Source organism: Chiloscyllium plagiosum, unplaced genomic scaffold (assembly GCF_037043375.1).
Source record: "Chiloscyllium plagiosum isolate Xiang-an unplaced genomic scaffold, Cpla_swu_hap1 HiC_scaffold_11, whole genome shotgun sequence".
Classification (NCBI taxonomy): domain Eukaryota; kingdom Metazoa; phylum Chordata; class Chondrichthyes; order Orectolobiformes; family Hemiscylliidae; genus Chiloscyllium; species Chiloscyllium plagiosum.
In genome coordinates this window covers 67,836,741-67,863,669 of record NW_028270149.1, presented here as the reverse complement: position 1 = coordinate 67,863,669, position 26,929 = coordinate 67,836,741, and the positions used below count along the sequence as shown (strand labels likewise).

At 39.4% G+C, this 26,929-nt stretch overlaps 1 protein-coding gene across 5 annotated transcripts in view; it reads right to left on the bottom strand.

Annotated features, from left to right (window-relative positions):
• The window catches only part of diaph2 (diaphanous-related formin 2), a 753,551-nt gene that overhangs the window by 403,190 nt on the left and 323,432 nt on the right, over window positions 1-26,929 (bottom strand). For all 5 annotated transcript variants that reach the window (XM_087992147.1, XM_087992148.1, XM_087992149.1 and 2 more), the window contains one exon: window positions 9,605-9,719. In XM_087992147.1, the coding sequence (XP_087848273.1) occupies window positions 9,605-9,719 (115 nt within the window). The remainder of the gene's footprint in view (window positions 1-9,604; window positions 9,720-26,929) is intronic.

Below are 26,929 nucleotides of genomic sequence, written 5' to 3'. Positions count from 1 at the left end.
TTCAAAAAAAAATTAATATAGTTCACCTAAGTTGGCAGCGTCACTGACAGTCTTGATCTTTTTCCCATAAAAATCAATTCCAAGATGAAACAGCAGGTAAACAAGATCAGCACTGTCAAAATTTACTTGGAACAAGTTGTGAATTATGAAGCACATGCAGAACCAAGTACTGTTTTGAAAGACAATTTATCTTTTGAGCAGTAAGTTACACCAGTACTGCTGGAAAACCTTACCTCTCCCTCTCGCTCAATTCTTCTCATTTCGGCCAGACTAGTTTGCCTCAAGTCTGGCTAGCATCAATGTTGATAATGCCAGGAAATGTATTTTCTTTCTCTCAGAAACTCACCAAAAATGCTATTTTTGACCCGGATTTTGAATTATTACAGGCAGTTAGATTGTGAATAAAACATGAAAAAAACGAACCAATATGCTCTTCATCTCCAAGCTTTATTCATTGGACTGTACAAGAGTTACCAAGAACAGGAGGTAGTGCCAATCCTGCCATTGTTTTCCACTGCTACACTTCTAACTGACATCAATTAATATTGCATGTTGCTGATTGAAACTTAATTGTCATAAGGGGTGTATGCTTAAGATAGCAAGAAACTCTACAAGCTTTATTTCACTGATATGGGAAATAATTAATCCCATATAACTAAAGTCCACGACCATGTTCCCTCAAAAATCATATGAAGAGGCGAACTTGTACCTTAAATGACAAAAAGTCAGTGCGTTATAATTCAAACTCAAGTTGCGATATTGGACTAATTTATTTGTGCATTGAACGAGTTTTACCAGTTTCTAAATGTTCATTTTTTCTAAACACATTTTGAAAACTGGTAAACCAACTAAAAGCTTGCATGACCACGGAAAATCCTGTTTCCTACTTGTTGCAAAAGACATTGAATGATCTATTTGTTTGCAGAGGTTTCACCAATTAAAAAGTTACAAGTCAAAAGTGATAAGGCCATTCATGTCAGTTGTAAAATTGAGTTAAACAGTTGTTCAAGAAACTGAAAGGATTTAGGCAAATACAAAATAGCACATGGATTTTAGATGTAGTTAGAAGGACAATTTTGAAGTGTTCTTAAGAGGCAGTACAATCAACAAGCATTACTTTTAAAAAACCTTTTTAAAAACTCTTTCAAAATAGAAAAATGAACATGACAGTAAGAAATGACAGGAACTAGAGGCAGGTATTGGAAACTACTTAAACTAATAATTAGGTGAGGACGCCTCAGGTGAGACTGATTAAATAGCACCAGGTGGCACAGGAGATACTGACAGTTTACAAGATGATAGCTAGTCGTGTATTTTTGATGATGTCAGTCAAAAAAATGTCAGAAATTGGCTGTCCCCCGAAGATAGAAGTAAATAGTACATACATGAGTAAGCTACTTTCCTGAAATAGCCAGGATTAAAAAAATAATCTAAGCCAAAGCATATTGCCATTATTTGAAGAGGAAAGTGACCTGGCAAAATATACCAATGTTACTTTACTGAAACCTTCTTTCAAGCAAATATGAACTATAAATGCCCAAACTGACTGATAAACATAATACACAATTGCACTGTAAAGAACAACCAACTAACTTAACAATAACCCAAATGACATTTGTAAAATGGAGATTATGTCACTCATGTACGTCAATAAATTATATTTTACATACTTCAAAATTTCAAAAAATGCCAAAATCAAGAGTCAGGTATGAAATAAATTAAAAGCTCAACTTCAAATAATAGAAGGGTTCAAACCACCAAACCAATTTTCAATAGAATGCAAGTTGGACATCTTTCCACATATAATGATGTAGCTGGAGGTTAAATATATACAGAGGTGTTCAAAAGCATAAATTCAATGGAATAGACAATGATAAACATAAGATTTGGCAAATAAAACAAATGAAAACATTAAAAAGATGATCCAAAAGTAGAACAACACAGTTCGGCAAGACCTCATTATTACAATACTAACAGCAGTCACAAAATAGGGAAAGTATGAAAATATTTACTGGGGGGGGGGGGTAGAGGCAGGGCAATTTCTAGTATCACTGGATAAATTGCATAAAGTATCACTTTATGCAATTAATCCTTTGACTTCTGTTTCCAAACTTATTTAAACAATCCTGTTGTCAATATCACTGGATATGTGGTTTAACTCCATCTCTCCTCCAGCTTCCCAGATGAAGTTCCTTTCAAAAAGCTCTCCCACTTAACCTTCAACCCATGTTGCTGACACTACCAAAACATAACTGTTTTACTGCTCTCTGTAAAAGCAATAACATTCATTTACTTAAAGAAAAATCTTTACTGTACTTAGCTATACCCAAAATATATACTTGAATAATTGACTGACCTGGAATATACTTGTGCAGGGCAACTTTCAGAGTTCAATTGTGCAAAAAGACTTGTGAAGAATGTCAAATTATTTACACAGGATGTTCCCTCAGAAATTTAACACATACTGTCATCCATGTCAGGTTAAACTGTGCTGTGGAAGGGATGGGGCTGAAGCCCAGAATGAGTTCTTTTCCAGCATATTCCATGCACTCATGCCCTTGTAAGGTTCAAGGTGACATGATTCTATATGATACAAAACTATTGGAGAGATAGTATGAAAGTAATCTTTTAAAGTAGATGGTGTCCCAAACAAATGTGCACGGAAGCCAATACCGTAGCAAAAATGAAAAACTTTCATACATATACTAATTAAAATTCAAAATTTTGATAAAATTTCTTCAAAGGAAGCTGTACAACTTGAAGCGATGCTTCTCGATCTTCTACTTACTCCAATCAACATACATATGATGGAAGATGGGCACTTATAATTGCAAAAGTATGAGTTTACATGAATACCATGATGTGGGACATCTTGAGATGTTCTACCTCCATTTAAATATGACAAAAGCGATAAGAAAATAAGTTATGGAATCGATTTGAAAACCTCATAGTGAAGAATAGTATAAGACAGGCTCCTAGACAGCATAACAACACCAGGGAGATCACAAGGGCAAATGTAGTTTTCCCACCCCACCTCAAATCTTAACCAGTTCCATTACCTTAATCAGGAGAGCAAATATGACTAAATGAGGTGGCGTTTCTTTATTGTACAGAATGTGAAACAGTGCCACATTCCATCCAAGTGTCTATAATTATATTTTTCAACAATGCCTGCAAGCTATTAGAAAATTAAACATCTGTAAACAATGATTGAACAGACTTAATCTATGATTAGATGAGTCATAAAGGTACAAATTTGATGCTTGATTTGTGCTGAGTTATCTGGTTGAAGAAAAGATAATCATTGGGACAATATAATTGGCCTCAGAACTCTAATGTTAAGAGAGAAGAAATTGGACTTCGCTCCAAATCTGACAGGAATCTTGAAATCCTGTGTTTGTGAATCTGGATACTGAACATAACTACAAGGAAAAGCAAAGAGGAAAAAGAGAGTTGGGATATGGGTATAGGGCAGGGAAAGGGAATTAGTGTTAGAACAATAGTAAGTTTGAATGGAAATACAGAAACATCCCAGAGACAAAATATGTCTTTAACCCCCATTTTCTTCCTTGGCAGAACAATTCTGAAGTGAACCTCAGTCTTCAACATCACAAAACATGTTCTCTTTCAGAACTATTATACTTACCGGATTAATGAATGATGAATCAAACCCTGGTTATGATTCCCAAGTTCAGTGATTCATCTCTCAAATTTCAAAAATCTACCTTTTGTTGCATTAAGGGCCTCTTGCTGAGATATTTGCAACATCGATAGTCACAGGTGAGGTGCCGGGAGACTGGAGGTTGGCAAACGTGGTGCCACTGTTTAAGAAGGGCGATAAAGACAAGCCAGGGAACTATGGGCCGGTGAGCCCGACCTCGGTGGTGGGCAATTTGTTGGAGGGAATCCTGAGGGACAGGATGTACATGTATTTTGAAAGGCAAGGACTGATTCGGGATCGTCAACATGGCTTTGTGCGTGGGAAATCATGAGTTTTGTGAAGAAGTAATAAAGAAGACTGATGAGGGCAGAGCAGTACATGTGATCTATATGGACTTCAGTAAGGCGTTCGACAAGAAGGTTCCCCATGGGAGACTGATTAGCAAGGTTAGATCTCATGGAATACAGGGAGAACTAGCCATTTGGATACAGAACTGGCTCAAAGGTAGAAGACAGAGGGTGGTGGTAGAGGGTTGTTTTTCAAACTGCAGGCCTGTGACCAGTGAAGTGCCACAAGGATCGGTGCTGGGTCCTCTACTTTTTGTCATTTACATAAATGATTTGGATGTGAGCATAAGAGGTACAGTTAGTAAGTTTGCAGATGACACTAAAATTGGAGATGTAGTGGACAGCGGTTACCTTAGATTACAACAGGATCTGGACCAGATGGGCCAAAAGGCTGAGAAGTGGCAGATGGAGTTTAATTCAGATAAATGTGAGGTGCTGCATTTTGGGAAAGCAAATCCTAGCAGGACTTATACGCTTCATGGTAAGGTCCTAGGGAGTGTCGGTGAACAGAGACCTTGGAGTGCAGGTTCACAGCTCCTTGAAAGTGGAGTCGCAGGTAGATAGGATAGTGAAGGCGGTGTCTGGTATGCTTTCCTTTATTGGTCAAAGTATTGAGTACAGGAGTTGGGAGGTCATGTTGCGGCTGTACAGGACATTGGTCAGGCCACTGTTGGAATATTGCGTGCAATTCTGGTCTCCTTCCTATCGGAAAGATGTTGTGAAACTTGAAAGGGTTCAGAAAAGATTTATAAGGATGTTGCCTGGAGGATCTGAGCTACAGGAAGAGGCTGAACAGGCTGGGGCTGTTTTCCCTGGAGCATCGGAAGCTGAGGGGGGACCTTATAAAGGTTTACAAAATTATGAGGGGCATGGATACGATAAATAGACAAAGTCTTTTCCCTGGGATCAGGGAGTCCAGATCAAGAGGGCATAGGTTCAGGGTGAGAGGGGAAAGATATAAAAGAGACTTAAGGGGCAGCTTTTTCACGCAGAGGGTGGTATGTGTATGGAATGAGCTGCCAGAGGATGTGGTGGAGGCTGGTACAATTGCAACATTTAAGAGGCATTTGGATGGGTATATGAATAGGAAGGGTTTGGAGGGATATAGGCCAGGTGCTGGCAGGTGAGACTAGATTGGGTTGGGATATCTGGTCAGCATGGACAGGTTGGACCGAAGGGTCTGTTTCCATGCTGTACATCTCTATGGCTCTATGACTCTAAGTGTTACATATATCAATCTTGTATCCAAAAGAATATTGGAGGAGTTAGTCTGGCTGAATTGCATAAATGAAGGACATTATGTGGGCCTCAAAATGCTTTCAAACAAACCTCAAAGAGACTCATTCCTGTTCTTCCTATTTGCTTCATATTGGTTTAAGTATTATATAGTGGTGTTGGTTGCTTAAAAAAAGTATTTTTATTGCTCAAGTGAGCATTGTTTTACAAAAACAAGTGAAGCCATAATGCAGACCTCAGATTTTTATTATACTCTATTTTTAGTTTGCTCTGGGTACTGAAAATTGATGACACCTCTGGTAACAGAGGTCCCATACTCAAATTTCATTTGTGTTCAGCACAGCGAGTTCCATAGGGTTCACTGGGGAACTGAAGCCAACAGTATAATGGTCAAAGTAAAATCTTTTCTGATCATTCAAAAGACAGACAGTAACTCGGGAATCCAGTATGTCGATACAATAACAAGTAACCAGACAGCAGGAAGATTAACATGTCTAATTATTTCCTCAAGTGAGTAACGAAGCCTGATAATTTTATCAAACTACAACATTTCACTCAAAAAATGTAGCTAATTTATCTGATTATTTGGGGCAGGTTAATTCTGTAGTCAGAATTTTCCACAAAAACAACACAGTATACACTAGTACTTCAGATAGATTCCAGTGATATGACTTCCTTTTCCCATTAAAGCTACGTTCTTCATTGAATGTATTGCCCAGACTTTCCAATCACTGGCAAGCAAATGGCATTCATTACATTTCACAGTTAACTTTTAAATGGCGACCTTAGGCAATTAGAAAATTTATTTCAGAACAGCATTCGAGGGGAATCTTCGGATTTACAACGAACAGTAAGGAAAAGTGTGTCGCTTTATTCAGATTGAAGAATCGTTACCAAGCCGTGCAAAGTGTAAGCCAAGTGCAATTTAGAATATTCAACAGAATGCAAAATAATGCGATATAAAACAGTGAGAATGAATGATAAGGTTAGAAAGAGAGAGACAGACAGACAGAGAGAGAAAGAAAGAGACGACAAAGAAAAAGCTTTTTTTTCTGAAGTCTCCAACAAGCAATCGTGTTCTGTCCTTACAGAAGTGTTCCTTATAACATTAAGGCATATCATGCTATTGCCATTTCATTTACACTTGACTGAGCTAAGACCTAACTAACTTTGTTTGGTGTGCTTTGGTACTCTCTAGAGGGTTAAGAACCACATCATTAATGCATGAGAATGTCAAATCCCTCAGTGAAGTATCAGTTTTGCAAAGTCTGCAGTTGAACAGGACAATAAGAATGCAACGCTCAAATCTGCACATTTGACTGAGCATGTTTGGATATCTGAATAGTTTCAAGGAGAAAGTGAGGACTGCAGATGCTGGAGATCAGAGCTGAAAATGTGTTGCTGGAAAAGCACAGCAGGTCAGGCAGCATCCAAGGAACAGGAGAATCGACATTTCGGACATGAGCCCTTCTTCAGGAACTAAATAGTTTAACAGCATGACTACAGAACCACAGAAGTTGATAGTTGTTCCTTTTGGTTGCTTCCACTCACTTTCACTGTTTGCAAATGACAAGAGGTTGTTTCCATTCATTGGTTGAGAATTTGCCCTTTTTGGTTTCGTTATTCTCTTTTCGCCTTTCAACATGCAATTTGCAGCAAGAGTAGTTTGCAGGGAAATAGTGTGAGAAAACAAGTATGGGAGATTTTCTGTTATTTCTCCATGCAGATGGGAGAGGGAGAGAGAGAGATATTTAGATGCTTTCTGCTTCATAGGTCGGATGTTTCTGCTCTGTTGCCTGCATACAGGGCTGTAACTATTTGACAGGGAAATAATCAATAGGTTGTTACCATACTGAGCACGCCTATAAACACAAAGATCCTGGTTTTAAAAAGCACATCAAAGGACTGTGAGCAAAACAGCCCTGAACACACACCCATAGGTGTCAGGAATTCTGTCCCATTGTTTCAATATAGCAACAATATAAGAAAAGCTCATAGTGTGTTCTAGTAACTTATTTCTAAAACTGAAAACACCTCCTTCCACACTTTGATTGGTTCAAATTGGTAACCTTTTGCATTTTGCAGATCACAGTCTAAAACAATAATAGTAGTATTGACATGAGGTGGAAGCACCCACCAATGCCAACATCTTTCAGCATTCATGCTGCTGCCTCCATATTTCAAACCCAACAGGAGACCACTTCAGATGCTGTTTGCGAGAAATCATAGGCCTCAGTGAGGAAGCAGGCCATTCAGCCTAGTGAGTCCATACTGAAGTCTCGGCATCTCAGTTAGACTGAACCCCCTGCCCTATTCCTGTAAAGCCCCCTTTCCTAAGGCCAATCTACCTAACTTGCACCTGGACTGTGGGAGGAAACTGGAGCACCCGGAGTAAATCCACGCAGACACGGGGAGAACATGCAAACTCCACACAGACAGACAGCCGAACCCAGGTCCCTGGTACTAAGGGGCAGTACTGCTAACCATTGAGCCACTATGCCGCCAAATTGTGGTGCTCGAATCTCTGGACCCTGCACATGGCCCAGAGCAAAGGAAAGCTTAGTCTCTCCATCACGGATAGAAATTTTGACTTCTTCGTGGATGAGGTTGTGGAGAAGACAATCCTTGTTCCAGATGATTTCCATAGGACGCCTCATCACCAGACCAAGCTTGCTGGACACATATTTCAAGCCAATTCACTGCAGTGAATTATGTGAAGCAGGATGCACGCAGGGTAAAAAAGGTCAATAAACCTCTTGGCTCCACAACCCTCCTGCTCATACATTACCACTAACAGCACTTCAATCAATTCAATCTCTCCCTTTCTCCAACTGCAGGAGAAATTGAGCCTGGCCCTGGATTAATGTTTCAAAAACTCCCGACTGACCTTCTTGTAACCCCTAGACTGCTTGTACTTGACCTGCAGAATTGATCATGATCTAGTCACCAGAGTGAGGACATAGATTCTGGGAGTGGCAGACCATCCCCAAACTCCAGACTAAAATCAAATAAGCACCCTGACTGACTGCATCCCCTTGTACCTTATGAAAGATTTATCTCCTTTGACGTGCACACAAGATCATCATCTTTCTGCACACACAGTGTGGTTGCAGTGTAAACTGCTGGCATATGCAACTGGTGTAATGCTGATGAACAGCGGTGTCACATAGCAACATGGTGGGCCCTATTATTGTACAATGATGCCCACCTTTCTCTCTGCACTAACAAGCAATACAAGGCATGGGGCAGGCAGCCCATAACTAGGCACTGAAGATCCTGTGCTTTATAAAACAATAATGTCAACCTGTGTTGAAGTCAGTGAATGTGTTGAAAACACAATGAGATGTAAACAGAGGCTCCAAGTAAGTGCAAAGTGAATAAGCACAAACAGTGATAAAAGTCATTCTATGTAAATATACATGCTAAGCAATTATGACTATATAACCTAAGTCATATGAGTCTCTGAGCTCCAAAGAGTTGACAGGCTGAAATGGTGGCTGAGTTAATTTGAGAACAGGTGATTAATAACATGGTGAGGCTCATGGTTTGCCAATATCAATCAGCAAGGATGAAGGACACAGCAAAACAGTAGCAACTGAGCATGTAAGAATTTTGTTATGAAGAAACAATTGCACAATGGTTTGGAAAATTAGGCAGCATGCCACAGCCATCAGATACCTGCCCTGATTCACATGACAAGAATTTGCCCCAACTTGTTTCTCAGTTAGGGAGAGTAGAATTGAAATTTGCATAAAAATAAGATGAGCTGAAGCTTTAATGAGATGCAAATGCATGAAAATGAGGTAGTTGTTGCTCAATGGTGAGATTCTGAAGTGCCATGTAAAGCTCACAGGGAAAATCAGAAATTTTGTTTTTAACGTTGGGATTCTGGTTTTCCATGCTCACTATACTGTAGTCTCCTACTCTCTCATCATTATTCACGCCACACCAGGAAGGGCTCAACTTGACTGAAAGCTTCCATTGCATCACAATTAAATGTTCCAGCCAAGAGTCATAAACTATATGTCAACAATTTGCAAATTTAAGTTAAATTTAGTTATTATAGACATTGGATTACTTATTCAATCAAATATTTCACTTTAAACAACCATTTTGTTTATTGTAACAAACCCTACGGCAATATCACCTGAACCTGTTACTGGATCTGTTATGGATTCTTAAGTCCTTGAAATACCAAAACCTTAAACTTTTAGATCTATCGCCTTCAAAAGAACAGGACCGTGATGTACATATTTTAAAAGACCAAGCAGAACTTCCTTCAGGGAAAAGTAACATTTGAAGTACATGCTGAATTGTTTACAATGTTGATAAAATGGGTTATAGCAATCAAAATGGTTACCTTTTGCTTGTGTAGCAAAACTAAGCACTAGTTTAGCAAATAGATCCGGACTCTCAAACTTTTCTTCTTTGGCTTTGATCCAAAAACATGTCTCTGTCATTTCCTGAGGCCCAATCTGGAATTGAGGAAGAACATTAATTAATATTGTTCATAATTTTCCATGTTTATCATAACTGCAACAATGGATCACCATCTGAGAACAGATTATAATCAAGTATTGCAGAACATTAAGACTTAAATTAGTTTTTAACTTCAGCCAATTGTCTGCTAACCTTTGGGACTACACAGAAAGGAAACATTAATTCCTCTTTTTCCCCAGTGTTGCTTAAATGGGTCCAATTCTTCTTAATTGATAAAATAATTAGTAAATTCAAAACAGAGTTTCTAACACAAAAACAAAATTTCTTTTTGTCAGCTATTTATTTAAAATTGGACGTTGACCTCTTCTCAAAAAAAACTTTTTGTTGTTAGCTGTTTGAGAAGAGACAGCTGCTATTGTTAACAAAGTACAATAAAATATTACAACATTAAATATTATTAGTGCAAGGAGGCATTTTTCATTGTACAAGGCACTGGTAAGCAACGCGCTGTCAGCATCTTTAAAATAGCTTAGACATTAAATCACAGCATACTCTAGTAGACTGAGTTTAAAGTACGATTTCACCCAGGATTCTGCAGTCAAGGAACCATTTCTTCATTTGGATAGATGCACAGAATTTTAAAAAAAACTTGTAATTTATTTAATTCACAGTAAGTCTGAGTGGGAGTATATTTAATCTAAATAGTCCAAGGAATTTTTTTTAAAGATTAATTTCTCAATGAACACACATTCCTGGTATGTGGTCATGTAACATACCTGTAAAAGTTTGGATAACCTAGTAATTTTATATGGAAAAAGCAGAAATCAGAGAAAACAGAACACTGTCACCATAAGCCAGATGATGTAATTATAAACGGATGGCACTGCAGAATGAATCCCCTGAATTACCAATAAAATCTGACAATTTCATAGAACAAAAATGAAATCTGAATTTGTTTGCATTAATGTGGATCTGAATATTTATTAAGTTTCATGGTAACCTTGAACTTCAACTCATTTTTCGACCAAGCAGTTTAAGTAAGTAAGTCTGATGCAGCAAGTGTCTGTCACATTACAACTGTTAATTCAAATATTATATTTCTAGAAAAGTAATGTTTGTTCATATAAGAGATTGAGACTACGCAATATATATTTACATTAATGACAAAAGACAGAGAAGTTATTGCTGCAATTAAAATGGATTTTTTTTTTAAAAAGTAAAGGTATTGAAGGAACAAAAGAACAGGAATAGGCCATTTAGCCACACTAACCTGTTCTGACGCTGTAATTATTGGTGATCTGACACAAAGCACATAAAGATAAAGGTATGGAGAGTGAGCAGAAAACTGGAACGGAGAAGTCTGAAAATGCTTATCACAACCCATGGACATTGCAAAGCATTTCAAAGTCAATTAAATTCTTTGCAAGTGTAATTATCACTATTATGTCAAAAATGAGGCAACCAAGATGCATGTAACATGCTGTAAAAACAATAATCAAATAAATATGTCCGTACAAATTAGTTATTGAGAGATACCTTTGGTCCGGACACCAAAGAAGCATAGAAGCAACAGGCAGCCATTCAGCCTATCAGTACCAAATTTTGCAAGTCCAATTCGCCTCATGCTACATTGGTCCTTTCCCCACACTCCCATAAAAGCTTCCTCCTTACAAAATGATCCAATTAGCTTTGAAATCACTGCATTAACAAGAATTTTCTTCATAGCATTGTTCCTTCTGCAAATCAGACGAAAGTAGAGTCCTGTGTATTATGGAAAGAATCAAATGTTCTTATCTTAATGGCTTTGATCACTATATTCAATGTCAGGAATGTGTATTTTGTTACCTCAAAGTGATCATGCCAATTAAATATTTTCAAGCAGCAAAAAATTAGAAAGGATATTTATTATCATATTCTTAACACATATATTGATACCACAGCATCTCACTCACAAGATAGATCCATGCTATCACCCAGACAAAGACTGGATACACACAGAATTAAAACTAAGCAATTAGGATGCATCATTTTCTCATTCTCTTTCATTGCAGGTCTGTAGTTTCTTAGATGAGTTGAAATTTCAAGTAAAGGGAAACTCTCAAGAGCAGAGGATTATTGGTGAAATATGAGGCTTCCTATATTTGAATTACCATGAGGCTGGTAGAAAGCACTCCTTAACCCACTTTTAAGACAATGTTCTTCTTTACCTTGGTTAATTAAATGGCACACTGCTGGTTCAGTGATTTCTATATGGAACTCTAACTGCAGAACTATTTGATTCTGTTGTTATATTACAAGTATAGGTTGTGTCCTCTGTTATATGAATTATATATGTTTGAATGTGTTTCCTCCAAAAATACAGGAGTGTTGGTTTTACATCTTGTACTTTCATTTGATGCATTGAGATGCACTCAGCCTAGTTTGGAGAAAGGAAACCGACATAACAGAATGAACATTGATGGGATTCATTCACATTAATCAAAACATTAGCTTTTGACTTAAAAATAAATGAAACCAGAAAATTCAACAGGTCAGGCACCATGTAGACAGAGAAAGAGGGGTAAATTTACAGGTCAGTGATGTTTCATATTTCATAATTCATCATGTTTTTGAATTTTGATGCAACCATTTTCCACATAGATGATGCCTCTTGTGAATGACGCAACCTTAAACAAAGGTATGTAGGGTTACAAATGTCGATACTTAATTAGATAAGTGCTGAGACTCAAGATCATGCAGAGCTCAAAATGCCCAAGGTCACAGCTTGCTGACGACATTTTAACAGCCTCTGTACATTTAATTATTTCTGAAGTAGTGACTCAAAGTTCATCATGTTCTGAACTATGACAGCTGGCTCTCTATCATTCCACTGATGAAAGAGTTTGTACCAACCTACTCCCACTAGATCCCTTATGATACTGCATACTCCTATCAAACTTTCTTTGAAACCACTCTTCTTGAAAGAGCACAGCATCAGCTTCTCCAATCTATGTAACTGAAGCTCCAGTCCTTTATGCTTAAAGCTAAAATTAAAAAAAATGTTTGTGTGAATCTCTGAATGGTCATTTCCATTCTGAAGCATGCACCATTCTCATGGTGAAAACTACAATTTTTGCAAAATGAATGAAAAAGTACAGATTCATTGCCATAATAGAATAGTATTGCCATCCATAGAATTCAAGATTCATAGAATCTTTTCCAAATAGCACCATGGCTTTACCACACCATGTGACTTTTAACAGTTTAAGAAGGTAGACAAAGGAAGCCTTCTCAAGGGCCACTGGCAAACATTAAATGCTAGCACAGACAGTGACAGTCACATAGTCATACTGCACAGTGTTATGAAGTTGAAGGCATGTGCTGTGCGTTTAAAAGAGAGTGAATGTAGTTTTGTACTGAGAGCTGACAAGCACCTATCATAACTAGCTAGCAGTTTTGGATTAGACTGAAAAATTGAAAATATGTAACATTTGGCTGAGAAATAGATACCCCAGTTGGTTGGTGTTTTGACAATATTTCAAATTTAACCAGTTTAAATTATGCCCCAAAATACGATAACCCAATCGAGATTGAATTTATTGTATTTGCCAATATCAAACCAATGAGATGATACGATGTTGGGAGTATAAAAAAGCAGACACTTTGAAAGTCAGACAGAGTAATTGCCATCAAGAGAGTACCTGACATCAAGACAGACCCAAACTCTATCAAAGGTACCTTTTCATGTGAAACATCTTCTCAGTAAAAAGAAAGACGACGACCCAGGGAGATCTTCAGCCGAAGACAGACAAGACACAGGCAACAATAGCAACTGTTTGGCATTGAAATTAATTTGACGTAATTTTAATAAGTATCTTATTGGAACTGTTTCTTGTTGTTGAGTTGGAGGCAGATAATAAGCAGTTAAGAGAAAGGGGTTTTAGAGTTGCGAATAGTTGTTGTTAATGTTCATTTTTAGAGTTAAAGAATAAATTGATGTTACCTTCTTCAAATAATGGAATTTTGGAGTTCTTTGTCACTCTTATTTTAACAGATTACACGGCAAGGTAAGCCTTTCTGGGTGTTTGGTTTAATTAACAGAAGGGTTCACCACCATGTCCGAACAATAGAAACAGACCCTTTAGCCAACCAGTCCATGTCGACAATAATCCCAAACTAAACTAGTCCCATATGCCTCCAAACACTAATTATTTATGTATTTATCTCAGTATCTTTTAAAACATTGTAACTGTACTCTCATCAACCTTTTCCTCTGCAAGTTCATTCCATTGAACCACTTCGTGTGTAAAATTGTTGTCCCTCATTTTTTTTTTTAATTTTTCTCCTCTCATGTTAAATATATTCTACAGGAATAATGCCAGAAGACTGAAGGATAGCAAATGTGGTTCCCCTGTTCAAGAAGGGGAGTAGAGACAACCCAGGTAATTATCGACCAATGAGCCTTACTTCAGTTGTTGGTAAAGTGTTGGAAAAGGTTATAAGAGATAGGATTTATAATCATCTAGAAAAGAATAATTTGATTAGGGATAGTCAGCACGGTTTTGTGAAGGGTAGGTCATGCCTCACAAACGTTATTGAGTTCTTTGAGAAGGTGACCAAACAGGTAGATGAGAGTAAACCGGTTGATGTGGTGTATATGGATTTCAGCAAGACGTTCGATAAGGTTCCCCACAGTAGGCTATTGTACAAAATGTGGAGGAATGGGATTGTGGGAGATATAGCAGTTTGGATCAGTAATTGGCTTGCTGAAAGAAGACATTCATCCTGGAGTCCACCTTACCAGTGGTGTACCGCAAGGGTCGGTATTGGGACCATTGCTGTTCGTCATTTTTATAAATAACCTGGATGAGGGCGTAGAAGGGTGGGTTAGTAAGTTTGCAGACGACACTAAGGTCGGTGGAGTTGTGGATAGTGACGAAGGATGTTGTAGGTTACAGAGAGACATAGATAAGCTGCAGAGCTGGGCTGAGAGGCGGCAAATGGAGTTTAATGCGGACAAATGTGAGGTGATTCACTTTGGTCGGAGTAACCGAAATGCAAAGTACTGGGCTAATGGTAAAATTCTTTGTAGTGTAGATGAGCAGAGACACCTTGGTGTCCAGGTACACAGATTCTTGAAAGTTGCCACCCAGGTTGACAGATTTGTTAAGAAGGCATACAGTGTTTTAGCTTTTATTAATAGAGGGATCGAGTTCCGGAACCATGAGGTTATGCTACAGCTGTACAAAACTCTAGTGCGGCCGCACTTGGAGTATTGTGTACAGTTCTGGTCACTGCATTATAAGAAGGATGTGAAAGCTTTGGACAGGGTGCAGAGGAGATTCACTTGAATGTTGCCCGATATGGAGGGAAGGTCTTATGAGGGAAGGCTGAGGGACTTGAGGCTGTTTTCGTTAGAGCGAAGATGGTTGAGAGGTGACTTAATAGAGACATATAAGATAATCAGAGGGTTAGATAGGGTGGACAGGGAGAGCCTTTTTCCAAGAATGGCGACAGCGAGCACAAGGAGACATAGCTTTAAATTGAGAGGTGATAGATATAGGACAGATGTCAGAAGTAGTTTCTTTACTCAGAGTGTAGTAAGGTTATGGAATGCTTTGCCTGCAATGGTAGTAGATTCGCCAAGGAATAAATTCTTCCATTTTCTCCCCAATAATATCAAAATTCACTTAGACTGGAAAATCATTGCCAAGATTTATATGTGAGACATCACTAAAAATTATTAATATATATTGTTGGGATTGAGACAGAAAGCAGAAAGTTACAGGGAAGCAAGCTTAATATCTGTCCGAGAGAAAATGCTAAAAAAAATCAAGAAGTTAGTAAGAGCAGGGCACTTGGATACGTTCAAAGGAATCAAGCTGAGACAACATAATTTTGGAAAGAAAAATCATGTTTAATCAATCTATCGGCAGTTCTCTGCGGATGTAACGTGGTGTGGATAGAAGGGAACTGGTGAATATACTACCGTGAAGAGGATGAAAAGAGCTACAAAAAAGATTCATATATATGTGCACACATATATAAAATATATATATGAACTGGCTGGGCACAGATCTGCAAATCCAAATGTATAATGTGAAAAAATGTTAAGTTGGGCAGGAAAAATTAAAAGGAAGCATATTATTTCAAAATTAAGATATTCTAACACTGAAATGCACAGCTATTGGGGTGCCATGTGTATCAATCATGAAAGGTACCATTCAGGATGCTAAATAATTAGAAAAGCTAATAGAATGTTATAATTTAATGGAAGGGAAATTGAATAGAAAAAGGAAGAGGCTGTCCTTCAGTTATACAGGACACTGACACTACATCAGGAGTACTGAGCGTAATACTGGCTACCTTATTTAGGGGAGAATGTAAATGTGTGGGAAACAATTCAGAGAAGATCTGCTAAACTAATACGTGGAATGGGTGGACTGTCTTATGAAGAAATGTTGGACGGGCCAGAGGTTTAAAAGGCCAAGTGACAACATAATTGAAGTAGAAGATCCTGAGAGATCTTGACAGGGTGGATATGAACATCATATTTCCTCTTAAGGGAGAAACAAGGATTAGGAGTCACTCCTAAAAAATCAACAACTGTCCATTTGAAATAGAGATGAGGCATTTTGTTTTCTCTCAGACAGTCTTGAGCCTTTGGAACTGTCTTCCTGAAAGGTGGTAGAAACAGAGAACTTGATTATTGTAATGTAGAGGTGGATAATATCTTGCTAAGTAAGGGGATGAAAGGTCATCAGATGTAGGTATTAATGGGGATATGAGGTTACAATGATATCAGATATGACCAAATAGAATGATAGGCCATCTGGCCCCTTGAGCCAAACTCTATCATTGGTTCTTGTTTGTACAGCATTTGGAATTTTGAGCCTACAGCAGGTACAGGAGTGAAAGGAGATCTAGAAAGGGTCATGCTTACTTGGAGGTCATGTGGGACCTGAGATACTGCAGTGAGCAGAGATTTCCCGAAGACAAGAGGAGGGAGACAATACATTCAGCTGAGCAGGCCTGAATGAGGATGACAGTGCGCTCCCTCCAATCTGGAGACAGTGCATTAAGAGGCTCCAGGAGTTCAGAGTGGCTTGTTAAGTTAAAAATCACACAACACCAGGTGGTTGTGGAGTACCTGATGAAGAAGCAGCGCTCCGAAAGTTACTGCTTTCAAACAAACCTGTTGGACAATAACCTGGTGTTGTGTGATTTTTAACTTTGTACACCCCAGTCCAACACCTCCAAATCATGGCTTGTTAAACTTGACTGCTATAATACTTACCAGCTCAGTCTGATGTGCCTAGAATTCTGCAGCATACAATTTGTCAGGGGAATATACCTTTGCAGCTCACTCATTCCTTTCTTGCAGGTACTACACATCTCCATGTTACACTGAAATTCCCTCCCTCACATACATCTTAGTCCAGCTCCACAAATGATGCCCTTCCCTCCTCTGCATATAGTCAATTACAAGCACTGAAACCTTCTTCTTTCTTTTCTGTTTATCTTTCTATCAGAAGTTAGCATACCACATTGCCAGTGGAGTAGACTCTGGTTTCTTCTGGTTGAAATCCAAGCAGCTAATGAGACTGATTTGACTTGTGGAACTTCAGTATGCGAATCGCAATGCCATTTCTGCTCTACTGGAAGAGAATCTTTAAGTCTCACTTAATCTTTTCATGGAAGGGTATCCAAGAATTGGATACAGTCTCAACCTCAAAAAGATTCAAATTTTTTGCTAACCAAACTATGTCAAGTTCTGGTCCATCCTGTCATCAAGATCAATAGAGAAATATAGTACATTTCCCTTATGTGAGAAGCTACCTCTCATCAAAGCCTGATATTGACATGGAGATTCAACATTGCAACATGCAAGCTCTGCCTTCGACACCCAAGGATGAGAGTCTTCAATGACAGTGACATCTATTCTGATGCCAAGATCCTCGTGTATAAGGCAGTCGTCCTTCCTGCTCTTCCACATGGCTCTAAAACCTGGACTGCATATCGATGCCACCACAAAATCCTTGAGAAATGCCATCAACACTGGTTGATACAGTTTCTCAGCATCAGCTGGGAGTACAGGCATATTAACATCAGCATCCATGAAGCAGACAATAGCACAAGCATCGAGGCCATGAACATCTGAAATTAACTCCACTGGATCAACCCCATGCTTAGATATGACTACCCAAAGCAAACCCTTTTATCCAGCTCAAGAAATTTACTTGAATAAATGGAGGACATGGGAAGGATATCAAAGGCTCAAGAAATTTAAAATAGATATTAACACAAGGAAAATTCTCTTTCATAAGAAACCAACTTGTGAGGAGCCCCTGTATGAAAGGACACAATTCTTTGAGAACACACGCCAGCAAGTAGTAGTAGAAAAGGAACTGAAGAAAGGAATATCAATGATCTCAAGGTCAAGGACCACTCCCATCTCCTAGAAACACCTGGTGAATGCATGGTCAGAGAAGCAGCTCTAGGTTCGGGTTCATCAGCCACACACTGACCCACAGAACTCATGACCAGTCATATGGAATTTACTGGGCAGACAATGCTATTCATTAGCAATTGATTATCGATGACGGTCCAACTCCACAAATACTGTCCTTCCCTCCTCTACATGTGTTCCATTACAAACAGTGAAACAGTTTTTTCTAACTTTCTATCAGAAGTCAGCATACAACATTGCTAGCGACAGAGACGCTGGGGGAGTGAAGAGGATCCTGCGAGTCATACTGTCATTAACATTGACAACCCACATCATTCGATCTACTAGGAAGGATAACTTGTGTCAGGCAGCTTCAAACAACAATGATTAATAACTCAGAAGCCCTAATTAGCATAAAAAAATCATTGGGTACCCTGAGAAGTAAGTATTTAACAGAGCACAGAAAACAAACTTAAAATAGTACTTACAGTAATTGAAAGACAGTAACACAAAAGAACAGAGGCTTCTGGTTAAATTAAAATTTCAGACAAACACCAGAAAAATGTATTTGAACAGAATGTGTGGAACAGCTAAAATAGGTTGCTCGAAAGAATAGATTAAGTTTTCTGCAGAAGTCTCTTTCAGAAACTGCTCGATGCCAAAATATTGATGACAAATTAAATCTGATATTCAGAAAGAACAAGATCCAACTGCATTTACTTATCTTACATTATATTTTTATTTGCTTTGCATAACATCCTGAAAAAGAAATTATCAAATATCTTGAGATTACCACTTCATAATCACTGTCAAACTGGTTTTGAAAATGCACTTATCCTCTCAGGTTCAAAGTTATCTTTGTCAGTTTTATGGTGACAAACAAAATTTCTAATGTCATCACTGTTGACACCAGCAACAAGGGTTCAATTTCTGTACTGGCTAAGGTCACCATGAAGGCCCCAGCTTCTCAAATGTGCTCGACACATAGTGACCCACCAGTTAACCTCACCACCAGTCATTTCTCTCTAATGAGACAGCAGCCTCTGGTTCTCTGGGACCACGGCAACTTTCACTTCACTCAGGGAAAGAAAAAAAATACAACGGCATAATTTTGAAATTCTTCCGAAGCCACATTACAAGAGCTATTCTATCTTGGAAATTAACAAATCACAGAACAATTCAATGAAACAATACATTTGTTAATATTAATACCCTTATGAAACTGCCATCCTACAATTCCTTTTCATTAATTTCTCTCTGTTGGATTTCAAACAGCAGTCATGCACATTTCAATATTTTATCCAATGTAGTTACATTCCAAAGTAAAAGGAGGTTCTGGAATATATCTACAACAGATATCTTTATAATATTAGAATGACAAGACAGTAGCTGAAGGCAATATAATTTTTCTCCCCAGTTTCCATCATTAAAAACTGCAAGTCTCAAAAAGGCCCTTATAACATCAAATTCAACAACATGTAACATCTTACGTTTACATTTTTAAAATTTGAAGAAAATAGTCCAGATACGGCTCAGAGTTGAAAGAAAAGAGAATGGGCATGAAACTAAAGAAAGATTAACCTTTCAATTGCCTGAATGGTGGGCTCAATTGGAATTTTATTAAAGTACAGGCTTAAGTGGAATTGAATGCTGGGAAGTGACAGGCAAAAAACAGCTGATCAAACAGAGAGTGGCTTTTAAGGAACAAAGGCTCTCTCAACTAATAAACCCTGAAGGTCTTCGAAGCTAAAAGCCTTTCAGTTTTGTGCATACAAATAAGATGTGCATTAGCAGTGTTCTAAGATCATTTAGAAAAGAGATGTGGCCAGCAAAGAGTATTCGTATATAGATATCGTATTCTGTTGAATTTTTGCAGAAACATTGAGATCCTTAAAATGCATAGAGTCAGACAGTCCTTAAAATTCCAGATTTCACTAAGTTAGATTTCTGAACAAATGTACTGGCAAATACATTTCGAGTAACCTCGATTATCCGAATACCAATTATCCAAAAATCGGATTAGATTCCCTACAGTGTGGAAACAGGCCCTTCAGCCCAACAATCCACACCGATCCTCCAAAGAATAACCCACCCAGTCCCATTTCCCTCTGATTAATGCACCTAGTACTATGGACAATTTTGCATGGTCAATTTACTGGACCTGAACATCTTTGGACTGTGGGAGGAAACCGGAGCACCCAGAGGAAACCCACAGAGACACTGGGAGAAGGTGCAAACTCCACACAGACAGTCACCCAAGGCTGGAATCGAACCTGGGACCGTGGTGCTGTGAGGCAGCAGTGCTAACCACTGAGCCACCATGCCACCCCAAAGGCGATCTCGAGGTCCCGATAGAAACATTACATCAAAGACATGTTTCCAACAGCGATAGCATCATTTGTTTACAGTGATTAAACAGGCATCATCTCCAAATGACTGACTTCCCACCCTCTCTCTCTCCCCAAACTTTCCTTGGAGTTCTACAGAGGGGTGTACCCTAAGTGCGCGCCCCCCCACTTCCACCCCGCTTCCCCAGATAATCTCTCCGACATTGTGCTGTACAGGATAAAGTTGTAACCTGTTAAAACATTGCAGTAAAAAGTTGTGCGCGTGGCTGTGGCTGTGTGCATGCGTTATTTGAAGACTTGCCCCACAAAGGCAGATGCAGTAGCAGTCTTAGTGATGGTGTCCAGTCCGGCTGCACCAGAGAGGGGGCAGGCGTGTGTGGGGGGGGGGGGGGGGGGGGGGGGGGGGGCGGTGTTGGACAGAGTTGATGGGGCAGGGGCAGTGTTGAACAGGGTTGGAGTGTGGGGGCAGGCGGGGATGGTGTTGAATGGGGTTGGGGCGGGCAGCGCTGGACAGCGTTGGGGCGGTGTTGGTCAGGATGGGGGGCTGGGGCAGGCGGGGTTGGACGTGGTTGGCGGGTATTGGGGGCAGGGGCCTCACATGCTTTGTGCTGGAGGCAGGGTTGGAAGGGATTTGGGTGCAGGGTCTCGCACACTATATGCTTCTGCAGTCTCCTAAAAAGAGAGCAGACTTTAAAAACCCAGAGGAAAGGCATTTAATCGATTAACCGAATAATCGATTATCCGAACGAAATAGTGCCTGCCAATCTCATTTGCATAATCGAGGTTCCCTTTAATTGACAATGGAATAAAACAAACTTGACACATATGACATTCAAATTGGTCAATTAAATACAAAGTTTCTTTCAAACTTCAAATTTAAAGACAGGGCACATGCACCCTGCTGGTTAGTTTTAAAGTAGTAGCCTTTCTTTGTCATGTTTAAGCTTAGATTCTGTCAGTGTTTCAGAGAGGGTGTAAAATGTTCTCAAAGGGGAGAAGAACCAGCAGGAGGTCATTGTATGCATTGGAACCAATGACATAGGAAGTGAAAATAATAAGATTCTGATGGGAGAATATACAAAGTTAGGCAAGAATTTAAAAAGGAGGCCCTCGACAATAGTAATATCTGGATTACTCCTGGTGCTACAAGCTAGTGAGGGTAGGAGTAGGAAGATAGAGCAGATGAATATGTGGCTAAGGAGCTGGTGCATGGAAGAAGGGTTCACATATTTAGATCACTGGAATCTCTTCTGGGGGTAGAAGAAACCCATACAAGGAGGATGGATTGCATATGAATTGGAACGGGACTAATGTACTGGCAGGGAGATTTGCTAGAGCTGCTCCGGAGGATTTAAACTCGGGAGGTTGGGCGGGGTGGAGATTGGGGGGGAGCCACAGACATAGTGAGGAAAGAGATCAATCGGAGACTGGTACAGTTGGGAAAGGGAGCGAATCAAACATTCAGGGCAGGAAAGAACAAGCAGAGACCAAGGGAGGACTGATAAATTAAACTCCATTTATTTCAATACAAGAGGCCTAACAGGGAAGGCAGATGAACTCAGGACATGGTGAGGAACATAGGAGTGGGATATAGAGCAATTACAGAAACATAGCTCAGGGATAGACAGGACTGACAACTTAATATTCCAGGATACAAATGCTACAGGAAAGACAGATAGGAGAGCAAGAGGGGAGGGGGAGTGGCATTTTTATAAGGGATAGCATTGCAGGTATACTCAGGGAGGATATTGCTGGGAATACATCCAAGGAAGTTATTTGGGTGGAACTGAGAAATAAGAAAGGCATGACCACCTCACTGGGATTGTATTATAGATCCCCTAATAGTCAGAGGGAAATTGAGAAACAAATTTGTCAGAATTCCATTACCTTTAAGAATAATAGGGTGGTTATGGTAGGGAATATTAGCTTTCCAAACATAGACTGGGACTGCCATAGTGCTAAGGGTTTAGAAGCAGAGGAACTTGTTAAGCATGTACAAGAAAATTTTCTGATTCAGTATGTGCATGTACCTACTACAGAAGGTGCAAAATTTGACCTACTCTTGGGGAAATAAGGCAGGGCACGTGACTGAGGGGTCAGTGGGGGAGCACTTTGGAGCCAGCAACCAAAATTATATTAGTTTAAAATAGTGATGGAAAATGATAGATCAGATCTACTAGTTGAAGTTCTAAATTTGAGAAAGTCCAATTTTAACCGTATTGGGCAAGAACCTTCCAAAGCTGATTGGGGGTAGATGTTTGCAGGTAAAGGGGTGGCTGAAAAATTGGAAGCCTTCAGAAATGAGATAACAAGAGTCCAGAGACAGTATATTCCTGTTAGGGGGAAAGGAAAGGCTGCTAGGTGCAGGAAAGGCTAGTAGGTGTAGGGAATGCTGGATGACAAGAGAAATTGTGGTTTTGTTTGAGGAGGAGGAGGAAGCATATGTCAGATAGAGACAGGATAGATCGAGTGAATCCTTAGAAGAGTATTAAGGCAGTAGGAATATACTTTAAGAGGGAAATCAGGAGGACAAAAAGGAGACATGAAATAGCTTCGACAAATAGGGTTAAGGAGAATCCAAAGGATTTTTATAAGTACATTAAGGACAAATGGGTTAACTTCGGAGGAAATAGGGCACCTCAAAGGTCAGCAAGGCAGCCTGTGTATGGAGCCACAGGAGATGGGAAGATGCTAAACGTGTATTTTGCATCAGTATTTACTGTGGAGGAGATATGGAAAATACAGAATGCCCATATTAGAGAGGAGAAGGTACTGATATCTTGAAATGTATAAAGGTGGCTAAATCCCCAGGACCTGATCAGGTGTACCCTAGAATTGGAGGGGAACGAGGGAAGTGATTGCTGGGCCGCTTGCTGAGATATTTGTATCATCGATAGTCACAGGTGAGGTGCCGGAAGACTGGAGGTTGGCTAATGTGGTACCACGATTTAAGAAAGATGGTAAGGAAAAGACAGGAAACTATAGACCAGTGAGCCTGACGTCGGTGGTGGGCAAGGTATTGGGGGGAATCCTGAGATTCAGGATTTACATATATTTGGAAAGGCAAGGACTCATTAGGGATAGTCAGCATGGCTTTGTGCGTGGGAAATCATGTCTCACGAACTTGATTGAGTTTTTTGAAGAAGTAACAGAGGATTGATGAGGGCAGAGCAATAGACATGATCTGTATGGACTTCAGTAAGATGTTCGACAAAGTTTCTTATGGGAGACTGGTTAGCAACGTTAGATCTCATGGGATACAGGAAGAACTAGTCATTTGTATACAGAAGTGGCTTGAAGGTAGAAGACAGAGGCTGGTGGTGGAGGGTTGCTTTTCAGACTGGAGGCCTGTGACCAGTGGAGTTCCACAAGGATCAGGGCTAGGTTCACTCCTTTTTGTCATTTATATAAATGGTTTGGATGTGAACATAAGGGATATAGTTAGTAAGTTTGCAGATGACATCAAAATTGGAGGTATGGTGCACAGCGAAGGTGGTTACCTCAGAGTACAACGGGATCCTGATCAGATGGGCCAATGGGCTGAGGAGTGGCAGATGGAGTTTAATTTAGATAAATGTGAGGTGTGGTATTTTGGATAGGCAAATCCTAGCAGGTCTTATACACTTAACGGTAAGTCCTAGGGAGTGTTACTGAATAAAAAGACCTTGGAGTGCAGGTTCATAGTTCCTTGAAAGTGGAGTCATAGGTAGATAGGATACTGAAGGTAACCAATACTTTCCTTTATTGGTCAGAGTACTGAGTACGGGAGTTGGGAGGTCATGTTGCAACTGTATGAGACATTGATTAGGCTAGTTTTGGAATATTTCGTGCAATTCTGGTCTCGTTCCTATCGGAAGGTTGTTGTGAAACTTGAAAATGGTTCGGAAAAGATTTACAACGACGTAGCCAGAGTTGGAGGATTTGAGCTATAGGAAAAGGCTGAATATGCTGGGGCTGTTTTCCCTGGAGCATCGGCGGTTGAGGGGTGACCTTATAAAGGTTAAGAAAATCATGAGGGTCATGGATAGGATAAATAGACAAAGTCTTTTCCCTGGGGTGGAGAGTGCAGAACTAGAGTGCACAGGTTTAGGATGACAGGAGAAAGATAAAGGCAAGAAACCTAAGGAACAACGTTTTCACTTAGAGGGTGGTACGTAAATGGAATGAGCTGCCAGAGAAAGTAGTGGAGGCTCGTACAATTGCAACATTTAAAAGGCATCTGGATGGGTACAGGAGTAGGAAGAGTTTCGACAGATATGGGCCAAGTGCTGACAAATGGGATTAGATTAGGTTAGGCTGTCTGGTCAGCATGGACGAGTTGGACCAAAGGGTCTGTTTCTGTGCTGTACATCTCTGTAACTCGTATCAGTAGCTAGAAAATTCCCTGCTTTCTTCCATGGGTAGTCTATATGAAGTAGGTCAAGATGTTTTTTAAATAAAAGGTAGTCTTCAAGATATAAATGGTTGATTTTTGCCATAAGCGTACCAATCCCATAAAATTAATGAGAATGAAAACAGATCATTCATTTAGAAGAATAGATGGTTGATTGTTTGATGCAATCTTTTTGTGAATAGTTTCTTAAGAAGTCACTTCCAGGAACCACAATCTAATGATGAGTAGCATTTCGGCATTAGACAGAGGGCAGTTAATCAGAGCAGCACAAGGGAAGATAACAGCATCATTAGGATGAAAGGCATATGGGTGAATGCAGAGAAAAAGGTGAAGATAGAGACATGGCACAAACTGGAATGAACAGAAAAATCCTAACATCTGAAACGGTCAGATTTATCAGCAGGGAAACACTTCCACTTGAATGTATCTGCATGGAGAAGCACTGAATGCAACCTGGGTGTTCACTCCAAGATAACAATACATTCATGCTCCAATCTCCAACTGTGTTCTCGCTTCTGAGAAGAGAGAAGCTGTTGACACAGCCAGGGTCTCCTGCACCTTTGGCAAATTGCCAATGCCTGAAGAAAACAACAATTGATTGGTAGCATAATGGCCTTAATTGGCCTCCAATTGCTGTGCGGGTCATCTCCCAGCCCTGGGGAAATACTGCCGGAGGCTGAGCATCTGGTGGCTAGTCAATGCGCTTCTAAAAATATTTCTGGTCCCTCTCCCTCTAAAGCTGCCTCCAAGGGGCTGGGAAAAAGCTTTCCAGAGTCATCGGATTTCAACGTTAAAATGTGCATCTGGCACAAATACAGTTGTGTCAATTCGCTGTACAATTGCTGAGATCAAGAAAGGTGAGAATATCAATACTCATATTGGTGCTCAACCAAACCTGAAGATTCAAATGAAACAGATAATCCTATCTCCATTGGGGCTCAGCAACTTAAGATGCCAGAGGCAATTGCCTCAGTCTCAGTGAAGGAAGTTACATTCAAGCACATCTCAACCAGGGACCTGACCTTTTAAGTTATGAAAATGTGTGTAATCATCAGCATTTGGACATGAATAAATAAAACAAAAATCTACCAACTAAAAACTGGCAATCAAATATTGTTAATTTCTCAATTTACTGAGATGGAACCCCAATTGTACTCCACCAATTTTCAGTAATCTCAGACAGAATTCTAACACACACAATGCATGATTGTTCAATTGTGAACTACAGATGTATCATAATTGATTTTCTCAAGTAACTCTGTCCATTAATGGGTTATTTCAAATTATTAGATAGCCCTGACTGAATCTATTCATATTTATTAATTTTTGTATATCTGATATTTAACTGGGATGTTGTGCTCGATCAGTCAATGCAAACCTGTAGTGCACGGCTTCTTGTCTAACTTCATTTTTATTATTTGGCAAGGAAAGAGAATTCATGAACTCATTAAATCGTGGGATCCCAACTGACAGTTGGTCAAGTAAGGACATATTCATTCTTAAATGGGTAATACAAATTGGCACAATGAGTTGATTTCGAGTATCAATCACACTAAAACTGCATGGTTTAAATCCCCAAATGATTCCTTAATAATATTGTAAGCTAAAGGGGTCATGTTTGACTGGTTTCATAGCATTATACATTACAAGAGACAGCCATTTAGCCCACCATGTCGTGACAGCTCTTTACCACTCCTTTTCTTCTCACTTTTTCCAAGTTGTTTACAATTGATAACAGACAACTTGACAAGTGCCAAAATCCAATGCTGTTATAAAGCAAAATGGTGTTGGGACTATTAAGAGATTTAAGCAATAGCTTGGTAAAGATGGACATTAAACACATGTTTAAACAAGGAAATGGAGAAACCACAGAAGTGTTGAGTGAAAACATTCCTACATATGGCACCTCAATACCTGAAAGTACTGTCACTGATGGAGAGTTCAGAGTTTGGGTTATTGGCACAAAAGAAAAAGAGGGAAAAGTGAAACATTTCAAGCATTTAAGCAAATAGCACACAAGTATGCATGTGAAACATTGCAGAAAAGGGAACAAATACACGTCAGCAGGCATGGGAA